General features: G+C 46.7%; 1 protein-coding gene across 2 annotated transcripts in view; it reads right to left on the reverse strand.

The window, feature by feature from the left end:
• Positions 1-27,030, reverse strand: part of SCAF11 (SR-related CTD associated factor 11) — an 828,633-nt gene that overhangs the window by 279,734 nt on the left and 521,869 nt on the right. For both annotated transcript variants that reach the window (XM_069229083.1, XM_069229082.1), the window contains exon 11: positions 13,388-17,869. In XM_069229083.1, coding sequence (XP_069085184.1) covers positions 13,388-17,869 — 4,482 coding nt within the window. The remainder of the gene's footprint in view (positions 1-13,387; positions 17,870-27,030) is intronic.

Raw genomic sequence — 27,030 nt, forward strand, 5'->3', positions numbered from 1 at the left:
CACTTATTACCTTGTGGAATGCCTGCACTCTTTGTGGACTTGGAGTGGCAATTCCTTTTGATGTGTTGATGGTTGCTCCTAGATATTGTTGTGTCTGACACGGTTCTAGGTGTGATTTTGTATAGTTGATGGAAAACCCCAGTTTGTGAAGGGTTTGTATGACACATGTGGTGTCGTTTGCGCATTTCTTTACTGTGTTGGTCTTGATTAGCCAATCGTCTAGGTAAGGGAACACATGTATCTGTTGTCTCCTGATGTGTGCTGCTACTACTGCTAGACATTTTGTGAACACTCTTGGTGCAGTTGTTATTCCGAATGGCAACACTTTGAATTGGTAATGTATTCCTTTGAATACGAACAGTAGGTACTTTCTGTGAGAAGGGTGTATTAGTATATGAAAGTACGCATCCTTTAGGTCTAATGTGGTCATGTAATCTTGCTGTTTGAGCAGTGGAATGATGTCTTGTAGTGTGACCATGTGAAAATGGTCCGATATGATGTAGGTATTTAGTGTCCTGAGATCTAATATTGGTCTTAATGTTTTGTCTTTTTTTGGAATTAGAAAGTACAGGGAGTAAACTCCTGTGTTTTTTTGTTGTACTGGTACTAACTCTATTGCATCTTTTTGCAGTAGTGCTTGAACTTCTAGTCCTAAAAGTTCTAAATGTTGTGGTGACATTTTGCGTGTTTTGGGAGGGATGTTTGGTGGGAATTTGTGGAATTGTATGCAATAGCCATGTTGGATTATTGCTAATACCCAATTGTCTGTTGTAATCTGTTGCCAAGATTGGTAGAATTGGCTTAGTCTTCCCCCCACTGGTGTTGAGTGAAGGGGTTGCGTGACTTGAAAGTCACTGTTTAGGTGGAGGTGTTTTTGGAGTCTGGAATCTTCCCCTACTCCTTGGGAATTGACCCCCTCTATATCCCCTGAAACCTCCCCTTTGGAAGGAACCCTGATATGGTGTGGTTCTTGTTTGTTGGCTGGTGGTGTCTGTGGGTTGGCCACGAAACCCCCCTCTAAATGGAGTTTTTCTAAAAGAGCCTCTGCTCTGCGGGGAGTAGAGTGCGCCCAGGGCCTTGGCCGTGTCTGTGTCCTTTTTAAGTTTTTCAATGGCTGTGTCCACTTCAGGGCCAAAAAGTTGTTTTTCGTTGAAGGGCATATTAAGGACAGCCTGCTGGATTTCAGGTTTGAAGCCTGAAGTGCGGAGCCAAGCGTGTCTCCTTATGGTGACAGCAGTGTTGACTGTTCTCGCTGCAGTATCGGCTGCGTCCAGTGAAGAGCGGATTTGATTGTTTGAGATCGTTTGTCCCTCTTCAACTATTTGCTGCGCCCTTTTTTGGTATTCTTGGGGAAGATGGTCTACGAGAAGTTGCATCTCATCCCAGTGAGCGCGGTCATATCTGGCCAGCAGCGCTTGAGAATTTGCGATGCGCCACTGGTTGGCTGCCTGTGATGCTACTCTTTTTCCTGCCGCATCAAATTTTCTGCTTTCTTTGTCCGGAGGTGGGGCGTCGCCAGATGTATGGGAATTTGCTCTTTTGCGAGCTGCCCCTACTACTACGGAGTCAGGTGGTAACTGCGAAGTAATAAACACTGGATCTGTGGGTGGTGGTTTGTATTTTTTATCCACCCTTGGGGTGATGGCTCTTGATTTTACGGGCTCTTCAAAAATTTGTTTTGCGTGCCGTAACATCCCCGGTAGCATTGGGAGACATTGATATTGGCTATGTGTAGCCGAGAGGGTGTTAAATAAAAAATCATCCTCTTATAGGATCGGAATGCAGTTGGACATTGTGGAATTCTGAAGCCCTAGCCACCAGTTGTGAGTATGAGGTACTGTCCTCTGGCGGTGACGGCTTTGTGGGGTATGAATCTGGATCATTGTCCGGCACTGGGGTGTCGTATAGGTCCCAAGCGTCTTGATCCTGATTATCTTGACTTATGGTAGTTTGCGCTGGTGAGTGCATTTGTGGCGGTGTTTGTGCCGGCGATGCCTGTTGTAGTGGAGAGGGCGGAGGCGTGACTTTTTTAACCACTTTGGCTTGTGGTTGTGCGTCATCCTTGAGGAGACTGATCCTTCTTTTCCTCATTATTGGGGGAAGGGTTGATATCTTCCCTGTGTCTTGCTGGATGTACAGTCTCTTTTGTGTGTAGTCTGATTCTACACTTTGGAGCTCTTGTCCAAATCTGTGCATCTGGCCACTTATTCCTTGTTCCTCTGAGTAGGATGAAGGTGTGGTATTTTTTGGCACCGAGAGAGAATCTTTTTTCGGTTTCGGCACCGACAGAATTTTTGTTCCTTTCGGCATGGATTCTCGGTGCCGATGTTTTTCGGTGCCGGTATCTTGTTTTTGTCTCTCGGAGCCGCTTTCTCGGCTCCGAGGTTGCTCCATGGCGGTCCCTCGACTGGAGTCGGGTGTCTTCGCTATGGGCGTGCCCTTTTTCGGCGCCTTCGACGGGTCGCCTGTTTTATGGGTCGAGCCATGGCCTGTTGGCAGTGGCGTCCCCTGGGCTTTCGTTTTGTCGATGGTTTTACTTTTCGACGTCTTACTCACAGTTTGTTGCTGTTGTTCGACGTCAGAGTCTCCGGATTCTGAGTCCGGAACCGAGAATGTTTCCTCTTCGTCGTCGAAACGTTGTTTTGTCGGCGTGGACGCCATTTGTAGACGCCTGGCTCTTCGGTCCCGGAGTGTTTTTCTGGACCGGAAGGCTCGACAGGCCTCACAGGTATCCTCCTTGTGCTCGGGGGACAAGCACAAGTTACAGACCAAGTGCTGATCTGTATAAGGATACTTACTGTGACATTTTGGGCAGAAACGGAACGGGGTCCGTTCCATCGGCTTCGATGTCGCACGCGGTCGGGCCGACCAGGCCCCGATGGGGGAATCGAAGCTACCCCAAAGTCTTCCGATGATCGGTGTCGATGTACCTAAATATCCCGATACCGACCGGAACAATACCGACGCTTTCTTCCGAGATTCTGACTAACTTTCCGAACCGAAACACGGAGCGAAAAGGAATACGTCCGAACCCGACAGCGGAAAAAAACAATCTAAGATGGAGTCGACGCCCATGCGCAATGGAGCCGAAGAGGGAGGAGTCCTTCGGTCCTGTGACCAAAAAAGACTTCTTCGAAGAAAAACAACTTGTAATACTCCGAGCCCAACACCAGGCAGCGGACTGTGCCAAACATGTGTATCTGCAGCAACATATGCCATCGAACTTGATAGAACCCATGTGTCCGTTGTTATGTTTGACCATTGATTGTGGAACATTCCCAGGCTTCCTCCCACCGGGGATATGTGTTGGGGGAAGGGTGATGGGCAAGTCACTGCTTGGTATTAGTGGCCTGCCTTGTGGTTTGGAATTTTCCCCTGGACCTTGGGAACTGTCCCCTGAAGGACCCGCAAAACCCCCCTCTCAGATATTGTGATTGGTAGGAGGGTTTTGGTTGAGAGGTGGATGTTTCTGATGACTGTGGTCTAAAACCTCCCCTATACTGCGTTTTCTTTAATGTCCCTCTGTATTGGGACGAGTAGAGCGCTCCCATTGCTTTGGCCGTATCCGTGTACTTTTTCATTTTTTCAATGGCCGGGTCCACTTGTGTGCCAAATAGCTGTTGCTGATTGAATGACATGTGGAGGACAGCCTGTTGAATCTCTGGTTTGAAACCTGAGGATCTCAGCCAAGCATGGCGTCTAATTGTCACTGCAGTGTTCACTGTTCTTGCGGCAGTGTCAGCAGTATCTAATGCAGATCGTATTTGATTATTAGATATTGCTTGTCCCCCCTCTACCACTTGCTGAGCTCTTTTCTGGTATTCCTTGGGGAGATGTTGGATGATATCGCTCATCTCGTCCCAATGAGCTCGGTCATATCGTGCAAAAAGGGCCTGAGAGTTTGCTATGCGCCACTGATTTGCAGCTTGTGGCGCTACTCTCTTTCCTGCCGCGTCAAACTTCCTACTCTCCTTATCTAAAGGTGGTGCATCTCCAGATGACTGCGAGTTGGCTCTCTTTCTTGCAGCTCCAACCACTACCGAGTCTGGGGGCAGCTGCTCTGTGATGAACACTGGGTCTGATGGTGGTGGCTTGTATTTCTTTTCCACTCGTGGTGTAATGGCTCTCCCTTTCACGGGCTCCTGAAAGTTTGCTGGGCATGTTAAAGCATGCCTGGGAGCATAGGAAGACTTTGATAGGAAGCATGCGTCGTGGACAAAGTATTAAAGAGAAAGTCGTCCTCCAATGGCTCTGTGTGCATGCTAAAATTGTGGAATGCAGCAGCCCTAGCCAAGACTTGAGTGTATGAGGTGCTATCTTCTGGTGGAGAGGGTTTCGAAGGATAGCTCTCCGGGCTATTGTCCCAAACACAGGGAGATCGTAGAGGTCCCAGGTGTGTGTGGGTGACTGTGTAGTGGGCGTTGCAATAGGTGAAATTGCTCTTTGCGGAGGAGAATGTTCTGGGGAAAATTGGCGTGACAGATTTTTCTCTGGGCACTTTAGCCTTTGGCTGCTCAGTGTCTGAACGTCCTTGGAAAGCCAGTTTCCTTTTGAATTTGAGAGGAGGTGCCGTTTGGATCTTCCCAGTATCCTTATGGATCTATATCCTTGTCTGTGTTTCATCAAACTCCTCTTTGGTGAAGTTCCTCATCAAATCTGTCTCTCTCCTTTAGTTGTTTTGAGAGTCCATGTTCCTCGGTGTACAAGGCTTTTTTCGGCTCCGAAGCCGTTTTTTTCGGCACCGAAATGACCATGCTGACAGAAGGCCTCGGCTCCGAAAGACTCTTTCGAGGCTCTGACAACTCGACGAGTCGATGACGAGTTTTCTTGGTCACGGGTTCTCGGCTTGAGTCCGAAGAATTCGGCGCAGATTTGGCCTTTTTCGGTGCCAAAGGTGTTGCTTGGTCACCGCTTGATTTCTTATGGGTCGAGCCATGGCCTTCCAGCAGTGGCGTCCCCGAGGCCTTTATTTTCGTTTTGGACTGACTCTGGACTTGGGTCGGGGAAGGCGTACTCATGTGCTGGCCTGCTGTGGGTGGTCGGTCTGTGTCGGAGTCGTCCGAATCGGAACCTTGCATGGAGATAGCCATCTCCTCTTCCTCAACATAGAGGTGCTCTGAACTCTTCGACGCCATCTGCAGTCACCTCGCCCTCTGATCCCTCAAGGTCTTCTTTGATCGAAAGGACCTGCAGGCCTTGCAAGTATCTTCTTGGTGGTCCGGTGACAAACACAGATTACACACCCGGTGTTGGTCTGTGTAGGGATACTTGGCGTGGCACTGTGGGCAGAAACGGAACGGGGTCCGGTCCATTAGGCTTCAACATTTTCTGCGGTAGGGCCGACCAGGCCCTGGCTGGGCGCGGAAGCGCCGAAGGGCAACCAAAGCTGTGTTTCGCCGGTGTTGAGGTGTTGATGCAAGATGTTTCGCGATCGAAAACAATACAGACGATTTTTGGTGAATTTAGTATTTTTCTGAATCGAATACACAGAGCGAAGAGGAACACGTTCGGACCCGATGACGGAAAGAAAACAATCTAAGATGAAGTCGATGCCCATGCGCAATGGAGCCGAAAGGGAGGAGTCACTCTGTCCCGTGACTCGAAAAGACTTCTTCGAAGAAAAACAACTTGTAACACTCCGAGCCCAACACTAGATGGCAGGAACAGTGCACAGCATGTGTATCTGCAGCTACACATGGGACTTTATGGATAGGTTGGCGTTTTACTCTTACAAAACCACAGAAATTCAGCAGTTATACTTATAGTTATAGCACTATATAGAGTGGAGGAAAACAATAAGAGAGCAGGTAGGAAAGGAGAGAATAGTTAGTGGTGGAGGCTGGCTAGAGTGTGAAAGGAATATCTAATTGAGAAAGGGGGGATAGTGACAGAAGGGGAATGAGGTTGGGAGAGGCGTTTTCCTTCTTTAAAATGGCCATACTGGACACATGATGCTCCATTACCTTTCACACCATATACAGAGAAGACCTCTGTACTGGCATTTGGGCCTATCCTTTGACAAATGTACATGTGAACTACAGCATTTGCTCCTAAACGAAGCAACAGCAAGATTGCAAAATAATATACCACCAGGAGTTACAGCAGGTCTCCAAGATACTGCAGTAGGACGTTTAGGAAGGTGACATGGAAAATTACCCAAATGAGAATGGTGTCAATTTGCATATTCAGGCACCCATCAAAATTATAACCCACATGTCACTTATGCTCTAACTGTGCATGTTCTGCGTGTGACAAAAGCCTGAACTAATTTGCCCTGCAGAAATTATTCTGCGGTGGATGAAGACTGCACTTGCTGCTTTCTGCTCAAGCAGGAAGCCTGGTTTGCTACTGCCACGCTATACCTGTCCTTTGGGGAAGCAACATTCGCTCTGTTTTTACATGATTTGTACATGTTCAGTGAAGGGGAAAGCATGTGCTGCTGCTATTCTAGCTGTACCTGTCTTCTGACAGATGGAAGCTTACACTGCTTCTCCTCAAGATGTGCCTGTTCTATTAAGAAGGGATATGTCCACTGCTGCTGCTCTCTCATATCAAAAACAAAGTATATAGTGAATGCACTTGTATAACATGCACTATGAATTAGGGATTATTTCACAATTTCTGACGTGTATTATCAAGCCCTTTAGTCCAAAGGAAGGACCCTCATTCTGTAGAGGAAATATTTGAGCATTCAAACATGGTAACGGAAAAGAGAAATGACATCTGTTGCTTGACTCTCCTGTTTTGAATCTTGTATTAGGAAGACACCAGTAAAGGAAAATGTTACATACGCAGTAGACATCTGTCTGTGGCAGATAGATTTGTGTTGTAGGTTCACATGCTGGGCATACTTTAGCCATCTAGTGTTAGACCCGGATGTGTGGAAGCTGTTTTTCTTCTAAGAAGTCTTTTGAGTTATGAGGTTTAGTGACTCCTCCTCTGGCTGCTAAAGCGCATGGTCGACTCCATTCTTAAGATTGTTTTCTGCCATAAGGCAGGTGAGGATGGAGTGATCTGCAAAGCTATGTAAAGATGGCTGTCCATGCAAAAAGGAAAAATGGAGAAGAATAGAATGATTATTGCAAAGGCCCCATGAGTCCAGGGAGGAGGATGGGTGCATGTGAATCTACAGCACTATATGCCACAAACATATCTATTGGTAAAGTAAGCATTTGTCACTGTAGATGCACATGCTGTGCACAGACTGTAAAGCATTCCTCCCTAAAGTGGTGGCCAACCTGTGGGTGCTGCAATGGATTCCAAAAGTAATCGAGTACTGGTAGGCCAACTCTGGTCTGCTGTCGAGCCAGCACATATACATAGTAATATTTTGTGAACATGCGTGGTGTAGATCAAGTAGCTGCTTCACATATTTCAGCTAATGGAACGTTCTCTAAGAAGACCGTGGAGGCTCCCTTCCTGCGAGTGAAGTGAGTCTTTGTAGGGATTGATAAGGTTCTCTTTGCTTTATCTAGAGCAGGTGTGAATGCATTGGACTATCCACCTGGCAGTACCTGATTTGGAAACAGCCTTCCCTTTGTGAGATTTTGAAAAACCAACAAAGATTTTTGAGTCCTTTTAATGACTTTGTTCATTCTGCATAATACATAAGAGCTCTTTTGACATCTATTTTATAAGCAGCCCTTTCTGCAACAGGGCATGGTTGAGGAAAAACAGGGAGATCTATTGATTGGTTGAGGTGGAATTGAAAGAACACCTTTGCGAAGGATTTTTGGATAGGTGCAGGGGACAAATCTGTCTTTATGCACCTGAAAGAAAGGTTTTTATGGTTAATACCTGGCGATTGCTAATGAGCCTTAAGGAAGTGTCTGGTGGCTTAGTGGACTAATGCCTCCACTATAGGGACCTGTGTTTGACCTCATGGTCACAGGTTCAAATCCCGGCAGGTTCACTCAGCCTTTCATCCAAAATTCTGAGGTCGATAAAATGAGTACCATTGACTTGGGTAACAATAAACATCTGTTATTCAGCGCCAAGATGCCTGCGGGTGAACGTGCGCTTTACAAATACACATGTTATGTTAAGTAATAGTGATTAGAAAAGCCACTTTCCAAGAAAGGGACAGGAGTGGACACACGATATTGAGATTCCATGAGGGGCTTTAGGGGAGGGATTACCCTTTTGAGGCCTTCCATAAAGGCTTTGATAACTGGAATTTTAAAAAGAGATATATGTTGCCTCTTTAGTACGTAATGATCTATGGGTGCATAGTGGAGCCTGATAGAAGTAAATGATAGTTCACAATTCTGCAGATGTAGCAGACAATGCCCTGTACAGCTGGTGTGAGAGGATCAATTTGTTTTGAGTGACATTAGTGAACAAAACATTTCCATTTGGTCACACAGCATGCATGTGTAACAGACATACATGCTTCTTTGAAAATGGCCATACATTTGCATGGTAGTTTGAGATATCCCAATTCTAGGACTTCAGAAACCAGACGACAAAGTTGAGAGATTTGGGGTCTGGGTGGCGTATTTCTCCATCGTTCTCTATGAGGCCTGCCTGATTGGGAGTTTCTCATGAGGAACAACTGATAGTTCCAGGAGTGTTGTGAACCATGATTGGTGAGCCCAAGTGGGTGATACCAGAATGAGTGTGAGGGGTTTGATTACCTTAATCTCTGACCCAAAAATGGACACTGGGAGGAGAGGAGGAAAAGCATAGGCAAATATCCCTGACCAGTTCATCCACAGTGCACGGCCTTTGAACTATGGGTGTGGGTATCTGGATGCAAAGTTTTGGCATTTTGCGTTTTCTGCAGTTGCAAATAGGTCTAATGGGTAAAGCCCCACTGCTGGAAGTATTGGTGGAGGACTTGTGGGTGGGGTTCCCACTCATGGACTTGCTGCCAGGCCCTGCTGATGAGTCTGGCAAAGCTGTTGTCAGTTCCCAGGAGGTGTTCCGTTGTGACAGGTATCCCACCCCCCCAAATTTGTTGGGCAAGCAGAGCGAATTGTGGAGTCCAAATACCTCTCTGGTTCTGTAAGTAAAACATGGCAGTGGTGTTGTCCGTGCGAGCAAGAACAACTTTTCCCACTAGGTGGGGAAGAAATGCTTTTAACGTCAGTTGATCTGCTAGGAGCTCTAAGTAACTAATGTGAAAGACTTAGGTGGTCATTACAACCTCTGCGGTCTTTTTACAAGACCGCCGAGGGACCGCCTTGCGGAAGACCGCCACGTTTGCCGCTCGGTGTATTATGACTGTTGGCTGCTCTCCGTCCTTTTTCGGACGGAGAGCCGCCAACAGCCATACTGGCGGGCGGCGGGGAAGTGGAGGTTGCTCCACCTCCACTGCCATGCCAACAGAACACCGCCCACCGAATCACGTCCTGTGATTCGGCATGGCGGTGTTCTGTTGGCGGTGTGGTGTCGTCGAAGCAGCCCCCAAGGCTCCCGTCCCCTCCCAGAGGATCGACGGAACAGGTAAGTCGATCGTCCGTTAGGGGAGGGGGTGGGGGGTGTTTGTGTGGGTGCATGGGGGTGTGCGTCTGTGTATGTAGAGGGGGTGTGTGAGTGCGTGTATGCTTGCGGGGGTGTTGCGCGTTTTGGGAATGAGTGCGTGTATGTCTGTGGGTATGTTTGTATGGATGTGTGCGTGTATGTTTGTATGTGGGTGTGTGTGTATGACTGTGTGTATGTTGGCATGTATGTCGGTGTGTGTGTGTTGGTGGTGCCTGGGTGCGTGTCGTGAGTGTGTTATGTGATGTTGGGGAGGGGGGCCCTGCCACGTTTGGGGGGTGGCAGGGGTGGTGGAGGGTGTAGGGGAGGGAGTCGGGTGGGGGAGACCCCTATCAGTGCCAGGGAAGGAATTCCCTGGCACTGATAATGCTTACCGCCATGGATTTCATGGCAGTTTCAAACCGCATGAAATCCATGGTGGTCAGTCGGGTCCAAATACCGCCGGCGGTATAGTGACGGCCGCCGGGCTGGAGACCCAGGTCTCCAGCCTGGCGGGCGGAACGGAGAACCAGCGGATGACCATGGCGGTAACCGTCATGGTCATAATTCCACAAAGTAAGACCGCCAGCCTGTTGGCGGTCTTACCGCAGCTTCTCCGCCTTCCGCCAGGTTCATAATAACCCCCTTAATATTTGGGTTTCCAGTGGCCTTGGACAGTCAAAGTCTGTAAATTTGCCTCCCATCCGATGATGGAAGCGTCCATTGTGATGGTCACCTGTGGAACTGGGTCATCAAAAGGCTGCCCCTGCAAAGCAACACATTTTTGTTGTTCCACCAAAGGTGAGAGTGGCTAGTTTGGTGGCTGATAAACACTAGGTCTTCCCAGTGACCCTGTGCAGGAAACCATTGTGGAGCTAGACATTCCGGCAATGAAAGCATGTTTAGTTGTGTATGAGGCACTACTGCAATGCAGGAGGCTATCATGTCTAGAAGATGTGTAACTGTTCCGACTGTAACCTGGCAGTCTGGTTTAAATTGCAGAAGGTGTGACTGAAATGACTTTTCTTGCCGCACTGGGATAAGCCAACCCCTTTTCCGAGTTGAGAATTGCTTTTAAGTATGGCTGAATTTGTTGTGGTTGGAGGCAGGATTTTGAGATATTGATTGTGAATCACAACTTGTTTAGAAGATGTAAAGTTTCTTGAGTGTGTTCGCTGGATAACTGGTGGTGAAACTCTTGATGAGCTAGTTTTCTAGATAACAGAAGCCGTGAATGGCACTTTGTGAACACTTGGGGATCTGTTGAGACTCCAAAGGGGAGTACTTTTAACTGATAGTTTTTGCTATTGACCACAATCTTGAGGTAATCCCTGGGTGTACAGGTATGTGAAAGTACATACCTTTCAGGTCGAATGAGGTCATAAACTCGCCCTGCTGTAGAAAAGGTATGACAATTTGAAGGGTGACCATACGGAAATGTTCTGAGCGAATGTATTTGTTCAGAGGCCTTAGGTCGAGAATGGGCCAGAGAGACATCTTTTTTGGGTAGTAGAAAGTACAGGTAGTACACTCCTAACCCCTGTTCAAATGGTACTACTTTGACAGCACCTTTAAGAAGGAGGGACTGTTCCTCTTCCGTGAGCAGTTTCATGTGCTCTGGTGACTGTGTTTGCAGGGTGGTATCTTGGGAGGTATGGTAGGTAACTCTAGGCAATAATCTTTCTGTATGATGTGCAGCACCCACTTGTCGGAAGTGATAGTTTGCCAAATGGGTAGAAACTGGTGTAAACACCTCCCCGAAAGGGCTTTTGTGATTGGGGGCATGTGCGGTAAGTCGGGGTTTGGCAGATGTGGCAGCCTCTGGAACAGCCTCTATCGGAGGTTGCCTGGTTCTGCAGGCGATTGTATGCTGTGGAGGCTTCAGGGGAAACCTGTTTGGAGTCCCCACGTAAGGGTGTGCAGCGAAAGGAACCACAAAAAGTGGCTGTTTAAAGTGTGCCCATTTCCCTTGCAGTCTCAGTGTCTATTTTCATTTTTCACACATCTGATCTACTTGAGGCCAAAAAAAGATGTTATCCATCAAATGGCGAGAGCCAACAAGTTCTGTTGGGCCTCAGGCTTAAAGCCTTATATACGCATCGTCTAAGAAGGAGGCTTAAGTCGATGCCCCGAGCAGCTCTGTCAGCTGCATCAAGGGCACATCTTATGGTAGTGTTGGAAATAAAGTTTCCTTCAGATACTAACCTATGCCCTCTTTTATGGGGCTCTTCTGGGAGGTACTGGAGGAGTTCCTCCATTTTGTCCCATATGGCTGTCGTACCTACATAAGAGGGTTACAGAATTGGCAATCCGCCAGTGGTCTCCACCTGCCTCCTCCCTGCAGCGTCTATAGTCTCTTGCTTCGTTTATCAGATGGGGAGTTTCTCCTGTTTGGGAGTTATCCTTTTTCCTAGCTGTATAGACAAGAGAGTCTGGTGGAAGCTGACCTCGAATGTAAGGGAGAGGGTTAGAAGGGGATGTCTTATATTTTTTATCTACATGGGAATTAATCGCCTGTGACCGGACAGGGTCTTGCAAGATATCACCAGTGTATCTCAGAGCAACCGAACAAGGGGCGGGCGGGAGTGAGGGGGACGGGGCTCAGAGCAACAGAGCAAGGGGCAGGAGGGGGCACTGACTCAGAGAAACCTGGAAAGGGCAGGCAACAGAAGGGAGGGGATAGGGCTCAGAGCAACCTTGCAAGGGATGCGTCTGGAAGGAGGGGACAGGCAACCAGCATGGAAGGGTGGGTGTTTGGTTCCGGGCAGAGCAAACACTGACAACAGGTGTGAGCTCAGATTTGGGCTGGGGCAAAGGGATAGGCATACAAGAAAGAGTGTGGGGAAGTCACATAGAAAACAGCACCGAAGGGAAGAGGATGTGCTAGAAGGGGCAGAGTAAGTGGCAACAGATGAGCAGTGACTGGGAGAAGCATATCAATCAGCTGATCATTAATACATATCACGGGTCAATGTAACCAGAGATTCCTAGAAGGATTTTAACAGCTCAGCTATTCACATGCTGAACACCCAACAGAAGGGAAGTGCTATCTGCATCAGTGGTCCACAGAGAGTGGGTCATGAGACAATTTTTTGAGGGCTGTCAGAACTCAAGCAAAAAAAGATGCTTTTAAAATGTTTTTATCTTGTCAAATTTGCTGCGTTTTTTTTCTTTAATACGAGGATTGTTGTTTACAGACTCTTCTCACATTGCAATCAGAGAAAGAAAAGTAAAATTAATTATATAAGAATCTTGCAGGGGTAAAGCGAGTGTTAAAAGGCAGGCTGTAGGATGTAATTCTTTGCAACACAAAGAAGTGTACGTAAATGAATGAACCTTACACATTCAGCAGTTAGAAAGCAAAAATATAGCACACTTTTGTAATTCAGAACTGTGATGGTACAATGATTTTAGCAGGACCAAAACAAATCAAGACACCTTAATTTCTGAAGCATAAATTATAAATATTTACTAAAACCCGACTTCCACATATTATCATTTGTGAGCGATACAGTTTTATCAGCAAAAGTGTATGTCTGAGCAAACGTAGAGGACGTTTCGATGGAAAATGTGCTGTCTGCAAATGGAAGGGTGCTAAAGCACAATGCTTTAATTAAATTTTAAAAAAATAATCAACCACCCAAAGCACTGATCTACATGCATAGGCTGACGGATGCGATGTGGAATACATTAGCATGTGGGAAAGGGTAATAAGACTGCCACTTCCACTACTGTCCTACTTGAATAAGGGTTACTACAATTAATGTGAAACAAAAGTGGGATGATGTTCTACATGGCCCCAGAGTGAGTATCAGGCTGCCCTGATTAACTGTTCTAGGAGAGCTAAAGTACCAGTTAAGCAAACTACTCTGCTGTTTAAAGTAAGCCAAATACGTATTTACAGAAAACTGTACATTGTACATACCTTGTTCAGATGTTTCGTCAACTGGCTTTGTCCAGTCAGGAGGTGGTTGTGTCCAGTCAGGAGGTGGTTGTGTCCAGTCAGGCGGTGGTTTTGTCCAGTCAGGTTGAGTCCTTGACCACCCACCCTGTGGTGAGACCCACTCAGCCTGCGGCTTGGTCCACTCAGCCTGCGGCTCGGTCCACTCAGCCTGCGGCTCGGTCCACTCAGCCTGCGGCTCGGTCCACTCAGCCTGCGGCCTGGTCCACTCAGCCTGCGGCCTGGTCCACTCAGCCTGCGGCTCGGTCCACTCAGCCTGCGGCTCGGTCCACTCAGATTGAGGTGCTTTCCATTCAGGTTCCTGTGCTGTCCAGTCAGGCTTTTTCGTGGTCCACTCAGACTCCTGGGCTACCCATTCGGGATTTCTCACTGTCCATTCAGGTTCTGAAGAGGTCCACTCAGGCTCTGTATGTTTAGGCTCAGACGTCGTATATTCAGAATCTGCCACTTTATGGTCAGAATCTGCCACTTTATGTTCAGGCTCTGTCACTGTATATTCAGGCTCTGCCACTGTATATTCAGGCTCTGCCACTGTATATTCAGAATCTGGCTCAGTCCATTCACGCTGGGGTGTAGCGCTCTTTCCACGTTTTGAATAATAATTCTGTACATCTGCTGGTAATGTTTTTCGCACAGCCCAGCTTGATGCAGATGTCCAACCTGAACGATCAGGTGGGGCTTCAAAATATTCTTTCTCATTTTTATGGCTGTATGGTCGACTATCCACAATTCCTGTAGGTTCATTCTCTGAATCGTTAGAATTACCGGGGACAGGTTGCCTATATCTCCATCTATTTTCACTTTGGTGTCCATAATCAAACCTTTCTACAAACTTGCTACGACCACCCTGATTGTGGTTGGTGTTCCAACCAGAGTTAGAATTTCTTGACCAATCATCACCTGCATTATACCTATTATCCTCCCACTGGGAACCTCTGAATTGCTGCCTATCTCTACTGCGATGATCCTCAGAACTTCTATCCATTACCCAGTCTGGATATTCATTCCTGCCCTCATATTGTGGATAGGAGTCATCAATATCCCTGTTGAAATCATTACTTTCATGCCTGAAATGTTCATTTTGATAATCATATTCATTTCTTCTGTACCTTTTACCTCTAGAACCTCTCCAGTTATCATTTGACCATCTATCCCATTGCTGGGGATGCAGAATGGGAGGATGCAGTGGTAGAGGAAGGGGCAGAGTAAGGAGCCCAGCTGGGGTCTCTTCATTACGGTCCAACAAGCCAGGCATACCTCCGGTTCTACTTCTGGATCTAGATCTAGACCTGGACCGTGGCAAGGAATCAGATCGAGATGGCCGTCTACTTCTCCTGTCTCTGTTCCAATCTTTCCATGGTTCATTTTTTTCACCCTGGTCTTTGCTTGGAGATCTAGAATGGCGCTTGTTAGTTGGCTCTTTTTGGTCTCCACCACTGTCTTTGCTTTGAAAGATAGATTTACGCTTAGGAGAGGGGACATTTTTATCAAGATCTCTGTCCTTACTTCGAGATCGCGACTTACGCTTGGAAAATAGCTCACTTTTATCACCTCCTGCATCTCTGTTTTGAGGTCTAGCTTTAAGAATTGGTGAGGATTGTCTTCTTACACTGCTTTTGTCTCTGCTACGAGATCTAGCCCTCTGCTTAGGTGATGGCTCTTGACCTCTATTTGGAGATGGAGATCGCTTGCGTTCTCTAGTTATGCTGTCAGGTGACCAAGTTGTAGAGGGAGAATGAAATCGAGACCTACGAGGTCGACTTTCTTTCTTTTTATTGGTTTCATCTTTTCCTTCTGTTGTCAGTGATTTTACTATATGTGAATCTTTACAGTGTGCTTCATCTTTATCAGTACTAATCACAAGTGCAGTCTTTTCTGCTGTTTTGTGTGTGAAACTTTTTATCTCTGGTTTTACGTTATTACGGAGCGGTTCCTCAGTACTTGCCTTGCTGACCACATCAACCTGCACTGGTACCATTTGGTCATTGTCTTCAGAAAAAAATTTGCGGCGCTTTTTAGTTGCCAGTTGAGGTGGTTCATTAGGTTTAGCGTGTATATTTGTTGCTAAAGGTTCAAGTTCAACAGGCGGATTTAATTTAGCGATGTCCGAAAGAGTTGTACAAGCATTGCTAACTGTACCACTTGTAACTTTTACGTTAAGAATTTTTTCTTTCTCTGTATCTGGCTTGTGCTCTAGAGGTTCTTCATCTGAACCGAAAGATGTAGGTCTCAGTTGATTATTTTTTATAACATCTTTTTTATTAGTATTCTCAGAAATAGCTGTACATGTGTCTGAGCTTTTAAAATCATCAAGTCTCTTGCTCTGAGACTTTGTTTCGTGTGCTTGATTTACTGTTGTAAGAGAAACAGTAGCTCCACTAAGGTTATCTGTGATATCCTTACTTTTTCCAGATTCCTCACATTTTAAAAGGGAGTTTATATTCTCTACTCCAATATCGATTGTGGGCAAAGGGCAGCTACTTTTAGCAGTTTGTGACTCCGTTGCTGCAACTTTTTCATCTGATTGTTTATTTTCTGATGAGGTTATTTCTGGGTGGGATTTTCCATCAACATTCGGTGCAAGAGACACAGACTGCTCCTCTACTGCTTTAAACTGTGCCACACACTTATTAGACTGTTCAACTGGGGAAACCACAGAAGCTAGCAGGCTTCCGACATCAGACTGATTGTTTTCTTTTGCTGATAAAACAGAATCCAGAGCCTCTTCAATATTCGACTGAGGCTCTTTTACTGATGCCGTCAATAAAGAGCATGCATCTGACACTGGGCCATGTTGCCCCACCAGCGAAGCTGCCACATCTTCAATATCAGACTGCTGTTGCTTTGCAGAACAAGCAGAAGGCACAGCATGTTTAGAATCTAGGTTCTGCTCCTTTGATGATGCACTGGAATCCCCGTCATCCAAATGGAGTTCCTTTTCCAATGCAGGAGGGGCAGGTGAGTGTTCAATATCAGACAGCGTTTCTTTTTCTGTTGCATGAGAAGATTTGCTTGTACCCTGGGGCTGTAGGTCCCTTTCAAAAGAAGAAGAAATGTTTGTGTGTTCAGACTGCTGCTCCTTTTCTAACGCTGGAGGTGCTGGCGAAAGATCAATATCAGACTGGCTTTCTTTCTCTAATGTAGGAGAATGCGAAGACAGTAGGGGGTCGGGGTGATTTCTCTTACATGAAGGGGAAACAGGTGAGAGTTCAACATGTTCCTTTTCCAGCGCAGGAGGTGCAGGGGAGAGTTCACAATCAGACTGTTCTTTTTCATCCTCTTTAGAGTATTCCAGTGACTGCTCTCTGTCTAACACGGGAGAGCCACGACTGTGCTCAGCCTTCTGTCCCCCTCCTAATGTGCTATGAGGTGAGTGTTCAGTACCTGGCTGCGATTCCTTTTCCAGAGAGGGAGGCGCTGGAGACTGTTCAAGATTCGATTGTTCTTTTTCTAAAACTGAAAAAATGCTGGATTGATCCTCTTTCTCGGAAACAGGAGAAGGAAGTGGACAGATGTCGCGAGGTGGCTCTTCTTTTTTTAAGCCAGGAGAGGCCAGGAGACAATCTAGCTGCACAGCGTCGGCTGCAGTATGAATATGTTCATTATCACCCGGTGGCTGCTCTTTCAGTGCAGATGATTTAGCATCTGGCTCATCTTCAACTGATGCTGAAACATGTTCTAAATGTGACTGTTGTGCTTCTGGTGGAGGTTTTGTCACCGAGTGTTCATCAGAAGAACTTTGTTGTTTTTCCTCACTTTTTTCCTTCTCCAAAAAAGAAGCTGAGGAGTCTTTAGCACCTGGAAGCAGTTCACTCACTAGCACCGGATGTGAACAGGACGATCCTGCAACTTCTGTCAGTTGTTCATGCAATACACTGGACACATCAGCAGCAACAGAACTTTTGTCTGGAGATGCAGGAGGAGGGTGGCTGTGATCTACATCAGTCCTTTCCTTTTCCAGTGTAGGTGTGCGCTGATCACTCAACCTTTCACTGTCAGATTCATGGGAAGGCGCGTCATCCGATTGTGGTTTCTTCTCCAGGTCAGATTTACTATCCCGGCGTGACTCAGATGCATCTTCCTCTGCTACTTCACTAGATGTAGAATCATCAGGGTCGCAAACAGAAGACCGAAGTCTCTTTTTTCTTGGAAGTTGTTTTTTAGCTTCTTTTTTAGAACTTGACTTTGGAATTGTTTTTTCTGAGTCACCAGATGACGTATTCTGTGAGGATGCCTGACCCTCTGGGGCATTACTTCCAGAATTACTAGACCTGGCTGGGCTAGAAGGCTGGTTTATACTTTCAGATCTGCTGTTCCGGGTCGATCGCCTTCTTGGAGGTGTACTCTCAGACGTCTTTCTAGCTCCTCTCGTATTAGATGCACCAGCTTTCTTCTTTTCCACACCATCTTGGGCACACATGGGTATATGTGGTGGGCTTGAGGAGTCTACATTAACAGAGGAAGAGACAAAGTTATAATGTATTTTTATTTCAATCTTAAGATGAATTAAAAAGCAAGACAGGTCAGATGCATTCAAATATTAGAGAACCCTCTGTGTAATCTAAGATGCATTATAAACAGACTCAAATACCCTTAAGTAGCACATTGAATTTGCTTCCAACAGACACCATAAGCACAACCACTTATGCCTACATTCTTTTAAAATCCTAGGCCTATGGAGGTTTCGGGTTGATGAGTGGTAGTAGTAAAATGGAGGCAACAACTCTCAAAATCCACAATTTATGACCAGCAGCAATCAAACTATCCCTTCTGACATCCTCACTAAAATATACATCAGGATTTGTTCAAGAACCAACAAGCAAAATAAAATTTGAAGAATTCAGTTTGGGTTAACATGACTAGTTATACGGGTTTCATGGCATAGCCAAGAGCTTGGTATTTCATAATCAGAAATAACCCTATGTTATTTGTTTTCCCCAACCAACCACATGAGTCGCCTATACCAGTTTGCCATTAACATTCTGACCCTCAGCAGAAGCCAGACGATCAGCCACCAAAGGATCATCCGCATAGAAGGCACTTGGCAACGAGATATTGTTATTTTGTGGTGTGACTCTCCCTCCATCGCTCAAAAGCTTGCATTCTCTACAGTAAGGCAGATCCCACCATCCGCTTTCCCCTACTTTGTCTTGATCAAATGCCCTCTACTGATCGTCTTGACAAATTCTTAAGTTGTGCTGAGCTATGCATATGCAACAATGCAACCCTTTTATTACAAAAGTGGCCACAAAGATCCCACTACTAGAAAGCAAATATAGTTTGGGGCATCATGTTGATAAAGGGCTTATTTGCTTTGGTGCTGAAGCATCTGCTCCTTTTATTTTATTCAGGGGGTGTGAGGTGTCTCAAAAAGGGCTTCCAAATTACTGATTCCCTTTGAACAGGAGCACACTGCAGTACTCTGCTGGCCTCTAACCACTATATTGCTTTCTGAGCTCATTAATGGTAGTCATGGTCTAGACTGGTCCAGGTCCTCCCTAGCACTGATTAGCTGGGCGAGTGAACATCTTCGAAAGAACCACTTAACCTCATTGCTATTGTCCTCCACAGAGCTAATAGATTGTTTCTGGAACTTTCGACCTCCGTGTTTCGTCAAGATTCTTTCTGACTATACTGGTTAGCTCCCTTTTCCAGAATCTACTCGCTTGTCCACACTAGAGCTCAGCAGGAGCCAATAAATTAACTGTTAAAAATGTCAAGTGTGCTGTTACCACTTAAGTTGTAATAGAGCTAAATAGAATAGTGAGTCAAGTATTGTATTAGATTATTGAGAAATTAGCAGGTTTTCTTTTTTTAGGATTTCCTGAAACCGAGATGGGTAGTAGTAGCATACAACATATATGTTAACGACCAAAAATGTAAAAGACGGGCCATACAGTAATGCTTATTGATACTTGGGAATTTCATGCACATGAGCAGAGGCAGGCCATTTGTAAGAGTGGTGCGGTACCTGTAGAGATCTGATGAACTGGAACTCGTTCCATAAAGCACCATACAGCAAATGCAAAGGCATTTTAAAATAGAATGTTTCCCTATTGGCAGCCAGTGAGGTTGTGCCAGGTAAGATGAGATGGACGCATGTCATCGAAGGCTAGTAATAGGAGAGCTGCAGCATTCTGGACTACCTAAATGTGTTGTAATTGATACTATGGAAGCCCTCAAAATCAAGCATTGCCCTAGCATAGTTGAGTCAATAATAGCAATAATGACCATAAATCGATACTTTTGAGGAAGAGAGAGAATTTTAACTACTCATGTTAAAAAAAAAAAAAAAAAAAATTATGTGGGGCACAAGAGATCTTGATCAATAATAAATCCAAAGTTGAGAAGTGCAGCTACTGGTTGAGGACTAGAGTCAAATTCTGAAGGTCACCATCCAGGGCACCAAAAAGAGGAGTTGCCTTCAATAATGACAACCTGTTTTGCTGGTGTTTAGTTGAAGACTGTTCGACTAAATAGCCACAGCAGAAAGGCAATAATGGATGTTAGACTAGGCCATTAGTCAGTGGTCGTCCATCCAAAGGATTGAGTGTCGCCAGCTAAGATTAAAATTTAAGGCCAAATGATCCAATAAGTTTGGCAAGAGGAACAAGACATAAATTCAAAAGTGTAAGGCTACGGCCCTAAGGGCTAAGAGCATCACACATGATACCCTAAAATCTAATATGATAGGGGGCAAGAAAGTGACAGATGTGCACTCAAGAATGGAGGCCAGCTCGCCAATACCCAAATAACAGCCAAGGGTTTGGCTGAATCTATTTATCAGGGCTGCAAGCGTTAAGATAGCAAAAGCAGCCAATAAATCCAAGAAGATCAAAGTGACTGTGCTGCCTGAGTTTTGGATAAGTTGATGACTCCACACTCTAAGAAGCATGGGATAAGGCTATTCCTGAGTTCTTCCATGTAGACTTTTCTTATGATATAGTGGACATTCTTGTAATCCAGAAACCTTCTTCCATCGTACGGTTCTTCTGTGGGGGCTCCTCATGCCCAGAAGATGGCAAGATGAGCCCCAACGCATGAGCTGCACCAGAACTCCTCAAGAAGGTATACTGCACACATCCTCTATGTCCTGCCTCTTGCCTTCCTCTCTCATTACTGAAGACTCAACCAAAGATTGCTGTTCAACTATGCCAAAGAAGAAAACAATCCGCATTAAACATTACAGTTTTTAAAAATCAGGAGAAAGTCGGGGATTCAGATAATGTAAGTTGATGAAGCAAGAGTACACCTGCATAATTACTCTGCATTCAGAGAGAACCAAAGCATAACTGTAATTGTAGTGAATCGTGAATACATTTTTGTGTGGGTTGATCATTTCTACTATAAATATTTTTCTCTACAGGAAGTGACATCAAAGCAATGGGGCAGTTACTAGACTGTGACTAAAACAGAGATGAGAAGTCTGCTGCCTCCCTTGTTACAGCAAAAGCTTCAGGAGGCATAACCTCCTAGCAGAGAGTGTACCATGGGAGCTACTTCCAATGTTGTTGTACTTTCTCCACACTAAGGCTAACAAAGTAATGCAACCACTAGAAGTGGGAACAATGCATAAAGTCTTAATCTCAGCTTGCAGTGTTTCCACAGACAGTTCAGATGAAAGGAAAAAATGGGGGGGGGGGGGGGGGGGGGAAATGTTTCACACAATACAAAGAAAAAAGCTGGAGACCCTGTTGTGCTCTGGGCCAAAAATATTGAATATTTACTCTGCTCTCGGGCTTTAAGGTACCTTTTGGCACCTCTCAATGTAAATAAAATACTAAAACAACTGTAGTAGCAAAGTCCCCAGAGATTAGTGAGAACGCATTGCCAAATGAAACTGGCCATAAGTTAATTATGGAAACAAAACACTGGAGTATGGGTTCACAGATATCACTTCACTGGGGGGGGGAAGGAGGGATAGCTACCTCTGGAAAAGGTTGCAATCAGTGTGTGAAGAAAAGCAAAGAAACGAACACCCTTTAACACTCTCCTCTGGAATTTCAAGGTAAGCAAACTGACACAGAGGCCCAAGTGTAAGCTTTCTAATATTTTTATGTTAAATTATTTTGTGTATGCATGTTGGCACAGTGAACATTTATTGTACGCAAATGGAGTTGAGCTGAAAAGTAAATTTATAAAGTGCGCTAATCCCAAAGGTATGAAGGCTCTATAGCAGAGCCACTTTGGTTTTATCCTCAGTTAATTTCAAGAGATTTTCCTTCATCCAGCCACTAACATCCATCATAAGTTGTTCCCATTTTTCAGTTCCACGGGCACGTTCTGTGTTAAATTTACTTTCCAGCTGCCTTGCAACTGTCCAATTTGCAGGGCCACAGAGGCGTGCATCACCCACAAAGGAACCAAGTGACAGATGGGTGCTGCCTAGTAGGACCCTTTATAAGCAAGTAAAATGGGTGGTTAGGGATAGAAGTGTAAAGTCAAAACAGTAAAAACTCTGACCATTCAAAGGAAGTAAGAGGTTCAGACCCTGTTTGCCACCAGAAAATCACAAGATGTACTAATATATGTACTTGAGGAGACAAACTTGTGCTATATAATATGATACTGCAGGTACAGTGACATGTGAATATGTGTATGTATTTCTAAAGAATTGACAAGGTACTAATAAAAACTTGAAGGCAATAGTGAAGTTCACATTTCCAGTAAGAGTTCACATTTCAGTCAAAAGTTCAGACTGTCACGACCAAAAGTGATCCCTGGGATCCAACAAATAATAGATGGGACTGAAATCCTGATTGGTATGAAGGAGACTGGTGTACGTGTTACCAGTTACTGAATGAAAGTGGCTCACAATCGAATGAAAAGTGACCCATGAATGAAGTCTAATCTGCATTGGAAAGTGAAGTTAAAATTTTGTATTCAGAGAGCAAAGATTAAAGGTATTATTGGTGGATGTTGCATACTTCTTTATCAGTGGCTACTGAACAGAAGAGGGAGTCTTCTACTTCAACATCTAAGCGATTCTGTCCAGAACAATTGGGTGACTGATTATCAGAGAAGTACATATAAAGAATATATCTCTAATGGGGGGGGGGTGGCCTGACTCAGAAGGCAACGCTAGCAGCAGCAGCCTGAGGAGCTCCCGGCCGAGGGCCCCAATCTTAAAATTCTAAAAGTGCATCTGATTTTGGAGCCCTCAGGGGTGGTGCAACCCCCGATGAAGGTGTGCAACACACTCCCAGGCTCGTAGAGAGCGAGGAGAAAGCCTGGATGGAGTCTGATTGGAGGGGGAGGTAGGGTTTGCTCACATAAGATGGTGGCTGGACCCGCCTAGGAGCCAGCACACCAATTTCCCCGACTACCAGCTGATGAGGATGGCAGCAACAGGCACCCGCGTGCCGGGGGACAAGAGGAATCTGCTAAAAGTGTTCCCCCCAGCCCCCCCCACTCCCCAGAATGACGACGAGGAACGCGCCAGCCTGGGAGATGAGACAGGGTGGAGGACAGAGACGTGGCTAACTGCTGTGCTGGGGGTGGGGGCTGTTACCGCTGCAGCGAAAGTGGAGGCTGCTTGAGGGGACTCGCCGTTGTGGGATAGCGGGCGGATACCAGCGGAACGGAGGGCAAGGCAGTGCTTGGGACAGCACAAGATGGTAGATGCAGCCATCGAGGAAGCGTCTGGGCATGCCTGAGAGACGGAGGAGCGTTCTCCCTGACAAACAGCAGGGAAGGACACCTACAAGAGGCAACAGAGTACTGGGGGAAAGAAAAGTCTGCAGAAGCGTCACCACACCCCTCCCAGACAAGGAAAGTGCTGGTGTGAGGTGAGATGAGGGAGAGAGATATGAGGCTCAGCCAGCTGCTGTGTTGCGAAAAGGACCGCTGCTGCAGCCACGGCGACAGCGGAGGTGTTTTGAGAGGGCCTCACCATGACGAGATAGCGGATGGTCCTGACAGAGGCTGATGGAAGCCTTGGAGGACAGGAAATAGTAGCTGCAGGTGACCAGTCAGGACTGCGAACTTGAGGGAGAAAGTGACCCCCTGCGCAGAGGCAAAGAACCTGAACGGGACACTGATGGAGAATGGACCGGTGTCCTGACAGAGCGACTTGAGGTGACGGACAGCTACGCCCCAGAGATGAGGGGATCAATTGACTTGCAATTATGGTGAGATGAGGTGAAGTAACTCCTGGGTCCGAGCAGAAGGTGGGGCTGTGCGAGAGGGTGAAAACAGGAGCGAAATGACTGGTGAATAGAGCCAGGCTAATCAGGCTCTGCAGTGCTTCAAGAGGGTAGTGGGAAACACGCTGTATGAGCTACCTAACAGGGATTGAGCAATGAGTGAGAGCTGAGCGGGGACATAATTGCCTCAACCAACCTAAACTTGAATACAAGGGGGCCCCCCTGAAGCCCGTTGGATACACTTACCTGCATTTTGCAGTTGGCTAGGAGTGGCGGCCATGGGGAAGGCCACAAAGAAGAAAGATACTGTCCCCTTGGCAGACGGAGAACCAGATGCGGAGGGAGATGCACAGCATGGATCAACATTGCGAGATGAGATTCAAGCCATAACGGCTAATAGGGAGGCATTGGGAACTAAAATAGACACACTGGGGGTGGATTTGAGCTTGCTGTGAGATGACCACCGCCAGTTGGTGCAGCAAGTCACCACAATGGAAAGGGAGGTGGCAGATTTGCCCCAAGCGGTTGTGGGTCTGACAAATTGCTTGACAGCCATGGAAGAAATAGTTAAGACATTGGAATTTCGAGCAGAGGATGCAGAAAATAGATCCCAACGCAATAACATCCGGCTAGTAGGAAGGAAGCAATATGACTGATTTCTTGGAAAGACTTATCAGGGCAAAGTTTTCCCAAGAGGGTTTGTCCTCCTTTTTCGTATTTGAAAGGGGGCACCTAGTACCAGGCAGGTCACCCCCACCAGGGGCCCTGCCACAACCGGCGGTGGCAAAACCATTTGTAGGAAGTTGGCTCTGTATGTGCTATTTCAAAGTAAGGAATAGCATGCACAGAGTCCAAGGGTTCCCCTTAGAGGTAAAATAGTGGTAAAAATAGATAATACTAATGCTCTATTTTGTGGTAGTGTGGTCGAGCAGTAGGCTTATCCAAGGAGTAGTGTTAAGCATTTGTTGTACATACACATAGACAATAAATGAGGTACACACACTCAGAGACAAATCCAGCCAATAGGTTTTTATATAGAAAAATATCTTTTCTTAGTTTATTTTAAGAACCACAGGTTCAAATTCTACATGTAATAGCTCATTCGAAAGGTATTGCAGGTAAGTACTTTAGGAACTTCAAATCATCAAAATTGCATGTATACTTTTCAAGTTATTGACAAATAGCTGTTTTAAAAGTGGGCACTTAGTGCAATTTTCACAGTTCCTAGGGGAGGTAAGTATTTGTTAGTTTTACCAGGTAAGTAAGACACTTACAGGGTTCAGTTCTTGGTCCAAGGTAGCCCACCGTTGGGGGTTCAGAGCAACCCCAAAGTCATCACACCAGCAGCTCAGGGCCGGTCAGGTGCAGAGTTCAAAGTGGTGCCCAAAACACATAGGCTAGAATGGAGAGAAGGGGGTGCCCCGGTTCCGGTCTGCTTGCAGGTAAGTACCCGCGTCTTCGGAGGGCAGACCAGGGGGGTTTTGTAGGGCACCGGGGGGGACACAAGTCCACACAGAAATTTCACCCTCAGCGGCGCGGGGGCGGCCGGGTGCAGTGTAGAAACAAGCGTCGGGTTCGCAATGTTAGTCTATGAGAGATCTCGGGATCTCTTCAGCGCTGCAGGCAGGCAAGGGGGGGATTCCTCGGGGAAACCTCCACTTGGGCAAGGGAGAGGGACTCCTGGGGGTCACTTCTCCAGTGAAAGTCCGGTCCTTCAGGTCCTGGGGGCTGCGGGTGCAGGGTCTCTCCCAGGTGTCGGGACTTTAGGTTCAAAAGAGTCGCGGTCAGGGGAAGCCTCGGGATTCCCTCTGCAGGCGGCGCTGTGGGGGCTCAGGGGGGACAGGTTTTGGTACTCACAGTATCAGAGTAGTCCTGGGGTCCCTCCTGAGGTGTTGGATCGCCACCAGTCGAGTCGGGGTCGCCGGGTGCAGTGTTGCAAGTCTCACGCTTCTTGCGGGGAGCTTGCAGGGATCTTTAAAGTTGCTGGAAACCAAGTTGCAGCTTTTCTTGGAGCAGGTCCGCTGTCCTCGGGAGTTTCTTGTCTTTTCGAAGCAGGGGCAGTCCTCAGAGGATGTCGAGGTCGCTGGTCCCTTCGGAAGGCGTCGCTGGAGCAGGATCTTTGGAAGGCAGGAGACAGGCCGGTGAGTTTCTGGAGCCAAGGCAGTTGTCGTCTTCTGGTCTTCCGCTGCAGGGGTTTTCAGCTGGGCAGTCCTTCTTCTTGTTGCAGGAATCTGATTTTCTAGGGTTCAGGGTAGCCCTTAAATACTAAATTTAAGGGCGTGTTTAGGTCTGGGGGGTTAGTAGCCAATGGCTACTAGCCCTGAGGGTGGGTACACCCTCTTTGTGCCTCCTCCCAAGGGGAGGGGGTCACAATCCTAACCCTATTGGGGGAATCCTCCATCTGCAAGATGGAGGATTTCTAAAAGTTAGAGTCACCTCAGCTCAGGACACCTTAGGGGCTGTCCTGACTGGCCAGTGACTCCTCCTTGTTTTTCTCATTATTTTCTCCGGCCTTGCCGCCAAAAGTGGGGCCTGGCCGGAGGGGGCGGGCAACTCCACTAGCTGGAGTGTCCTGCTGGGTTGGCACAAAGGAGGTGAGCCTTTGAGGCTCACCGCCAGGTGTGACAATTCCTGCCTGGGGGAGGTGTTAGCATCTCCACCCAGTGCAGGCTTTGTTACTGGCCTCAGAGTGACAAAGGCACTCTCCCCATGGGGCCAGCAACATGTCTCGGTTTGTGGCAGGCTGCTAAAACTAGTCAGCCTACACAGATAGTCGGTTAAGTTTCAGGGGGCACCTCTAAGGTGCCCTCTGTGGTGTATTTTACCATAAAATGTACACTGGCATCAGTGTGCATTTATTGTGCTGAGAAGTTTGATACCAAACTTCCCAGTTTTCAGTGTAGCCATTATGGTGCTGTGGAGTTCGTGTTTGACAGACTCCCAGACCATATACTCTTATGGCTACCCTGCACTTACAATGTCTAAGGTTTTGTTTAGACACTGTAGGGGTACCATGCTCATGCACTGGTACCCTCACCTATGGTATAGTGCACCCTGCCTTAGGGCTGTAAGGCCTGCTAGAGGGGTGTCTTACCTATACTGCATAGGCAGTGAGAGGCTGGCATGGCACCCTGAGGGGAGTGCCATGTCGACTTACTCGTTTTGTCCTCACTAGCACACACAAGCTGGCAAGCAGTGTGTCTGTGCTGAGAGAGAGGTCTCCAGGGTGGCATAAGACATGCTGCAGCCCTTAGAGACCTTCCTTGGCATCAGGGCCCTTGGTACTAGAAGTACCAGTTACAAGGGACTTATCTGGATGCCAGGGTCTGCCAATTGTGGATACAAAAGTACAGGTTAGGGAAAGAACACTGGTGCTGGGGCCTGGTTAGCAGGCCTCAGCACACTTTCAATTGTAAACATAGCATCAGCAAAGGCAAAAAGTCAGGGGGCAACCATGCCAAG

This window comes from Pleurodeles waltl, chromosome 4_1, assembly GCF_031143425.1.
Source record: "Pleurodeles waltl isolate 20211129_DDA chromosome 4_1, aPleWal1.hap1.20221129, whole genome shotgun sequence".
Lineage (NCBI taxonomy): Eukaryota > Metazoa > Chordata > Amphibia > Caudata > Salamandridae > Pleurodeles > Pleurodeles waltl.